The sequence below is a fragment of the Vigna radiata genome, chromosome 6 (assembly GCF_000741045.1).
Source record: "Vigna radiata var. radiata cultivar VC1973A chromosome 6, Vradiata_ver6, whole genome shotgun sequence".
Taxonomy (NCBI): domain Eukaryota; kingdom Viridiplantae; phylum Streptophyta; class Magnoliopsida; order Fabales; family Fabaceae; genus Vigna; species Vigna radiata.
Window position 1 is genome coordinate 1,129,222 of NC_028356.1, and position 2,922 is coordinate 1,132,143.

At 37.0% G+C, this 2,922-nt stretch overlaps 2 protein-coding genes across 3 annotated transcripts in view; both read left to right on the forward strand.

Moving 5' to 3' along the window:
* LOC106764814 (receptor-like protein 12) overlaps positions 1–2,627 on the forward strand; it is a 28,531-nt gene extending 25,904 nt beyond the window's left edge. For both annotated transcript variants that reach the window (XM_014649216.2, XM_022781799.1), the window contains exon 3: positions 1,773–2,627. In XM_014649216.2, coding sequence (XP_014504702.1) covers positions 1,773–2,553 — 781 coding nt within the window. In that variant the 3' untranslated portion in view covers positions 2,554–2,627. The remainder of the gene's footprint in view (positions 1–1,772) is intronic.
* Positions 21–1,776, forward strand: LOC111241822 (receptor kinase-like protein Xa21). The gene has a single exon (XM_022781800.1). The coding sequence runs from the start codon at positions 193–195 to the stop codon at positions 964–966; it is 774 nt and encodes a 257-aa protein (XP_022637521.1). The 5' UTR covers positions 21–192; the 3' UTR covers positions 967–1,776.
* Positions 2,628–2,922: the final 295 nt, after the last annotated feature.

Sequence of the window (2,922 nt, forward strand, 5' to 3'; positions counted from 1 at the left end):
TTCTCCAACTCTCAAATTCCATCCACCATAAGTGAGTTTGGGAGCCTCACACACCTCAACTTGTCTTTTTCAAACTTTGAAGGTGAAGTTCCTCCCCAAATCTCACATCTTTCCAAATTACAATCACTTGATCTCTCTCTCCCAATTGATGATAAGTTTCAGTTAAAGTGGAAGGAAAGCACATGGAAGAGGATGCTCCAAAATGCAACCGATTTAAGGGAGCTAGTTTTGAATCTTACTGATTTGTCATCAACTTCAATGAGATCACTCAATTTGTCTTCCTCCTTGATCACTCTAAGTCTTAGAGAAACTGGGCTAAAGGGAAAGTTGACAGATGACATTCTTTGTTTGCCAAATCTGCAACACCTATATCTATCTGGTAATTTTGACCTTCATGGCCAACTTCCGGATCTGAGTTGTACTTCAGCTTCTCTCACTGTCTTAGAAATCTCAAGTTGTGAACTCCAAGGGCCAATCCCTACATCTTTCTCTAACCTCACACATCTTACTTTATTGGACCTCTCAGACAACTACTTCATTGGTTCAATTCCATCATCACTCTTAACCCTTCCACGTTTAACTTTTCTGCTTCTCTATAATAATCATCTCAGTGGTCAGATACCAAATGTGTTTCATCAGTCAAACAGGTTTCAAGTATTGAAATTGAAAAATAACAACATCCAAGGTGAGCTGCCATCAACATTTTCAAATCTTCAACACCTCATTGACTTGGATATATCACTTAACAAATTAGAGGGACCTCTTCCCAACAAAATAACTGGGTTTCCAAATCTAACTGCGTTTATGTTGACTGACAACTTGCTAAATGGTACTATTCCTTCTTGGTGTTTCTCTTTGCCATCGTTGGAGTATTTAGATCTATCGAATAATCAGTTCACGGGGCGTATACCTGCAATCTCGTCATATTCGTTGCTGGGTCTACTTTTAGGTGGCAACAAGCTGTAGGGCAATATTTCTGAATCAATTTTCAACCTTGTCAACCTTACTTACTTATCTCTGTCATCAAACAACTTCAGTGGTTCTGTCAATTTTTCTCTCTTCTCCAAGTTCCAAAATCTGGACACTCTTAGCCTTTCAAATTTAAGCAAATTATCACTAAACTTTGAATCAAGCGTCAATTATAGCTTCTCCCGATTACAGGAGTTGGACTTGTCTTTCATGGGTTTAACCGAATTTCCAAAATTATCAAGAAAAGTCCCAGTTTTGAAATATCTCTATCTGTCCAACAACAAGTTGATTGGAAAACTGCCCAATTGGTTGCATGAAATAGATTCTCTACTTGCTGTAAGCCCAGCCCGAAACTTTTTGACAACACCAGTGGACCAATTCTCTAGGAATTACCAACTCAGATATCTTGATCTAAGTTTCAATTTACTCACTGGTGGTATCTCTTCGTCAATTTGTAATGCAAGTTCCCCTGAGCTTCTCGTGTTGTCCAACAACAAGTTGACAGGCACCATTCCAGAATGCCTTGTGAGTTCACCGTTCCTTTCCGTTTTGAGTCTAGAAAGGAACAGACTTAATGGAACTTTACCAAATACCTTTTCAAACAACAATCTCAAGACTCTGCATCTCAATGACAACCAATTTGAAGGTCCTTTGCCAGAATCATTGTCCAACTGCATGCAACTGGGGGTTTTAAATCTTGGCAACAATCAACTGGAAGATACATTTCCCCACTGGCTTCAAACTCTACCACATTTGAAAGTATTGGTCTTGCGGGATAACAAGTTGCACGGTCCTATTTNCAAATTCAACACCAAGTATGGATTTCCCAGTTTAAATATTTTTGATATCTCATCCAACAACTTCAGCGGCCCAATTCCAGAAGACTACATACAAAGTTTTGAATCCATGAAGAATGTTGTTCAAGATGAAGTGGTTGGCAATCCACAGCAATACATGCAGTGGGAATACAGTATTGGAATAATTTATTCACCTACGACTGTAACAACAAAAGGCACGAGTGTCTCATTCAAAAAAGTTCCAACAAACTTTGTAAACATTGATTTATCAGGAAACAAATTTGAAGGAGAGATTCCAAAAGTAATTGGAGAGCTTCAAGCACTCACTGGACTTAACCTCTCCCACAATAGACTCAGCGGTCATATTCCACAATCCATGGGAAATTTGACAATATTGGAGTCTTTGGATCTCTCTTCAAATATGCTCACNGGTAGTATTCCTACAGAATTCCTGAATATGAAGTTTCTTGAAGTACTGAATCTTTCCTATAATCATCTTGTGGGAGAAATACCCATGGGAAAGCAATTTGGTTCTTTTTCGAATGATTCATATAAGGGAAACTTGGGCTTATGTGGAGATCCATTGTCAATGAAGTGCAGCTGGAACCATGATCAACATTCTCCACCTTCACAAAGCTTGTGGAGAGAAGAGAAATTTGGATTTGGTTGGAAAGCAGTGGCTATAGGATATGGGTGTGGAACAGTATTTGGAGTGGGGATTGGAAGTTTTGTATTTCTCATTGGAAAGCCTAAATTGCTTGTGAGAATGTTTGTGATTATATGCTGAAAAAGAACACTGTGTTGAGGACTCATAAATCAGCTTATGCAAATGTGATATGTTGTTTTCTTTTCCCATGTCTTGATTGAGGTGAATTTGTAAGAGAGTGTTTCAAAGTTTATAAGTCTACCAAGTTTGTGTTTTCTTTATGTTTAAGCTTAAAATTTAAAGTTAAATTATCCTTTATAATAATCTTTCATTTATTCTTATAAGCAATATTTGTTTTCTCTGAAGGATTGTCATTTTTGTTAATTATTTAATTAACATATATTTTTATTAGCAGTTTCATAAATGAAAAAAAAAACAAGATTCAAGCGACTTTAATTGATTTCTTAAGACTACAAATATTTCTACATTTTAAGAAGTGAGGTATTACTG

Bases quoted from the DNA above. Each gene is read 5' to 3' on its own strand.
- LOC111241822 (XM_022781800.1), top strand. From the start codon at position 193: ATGCTCCAAAATGCAACCGATTTAAGGGAGCTAGTTTTGAATCTTACT.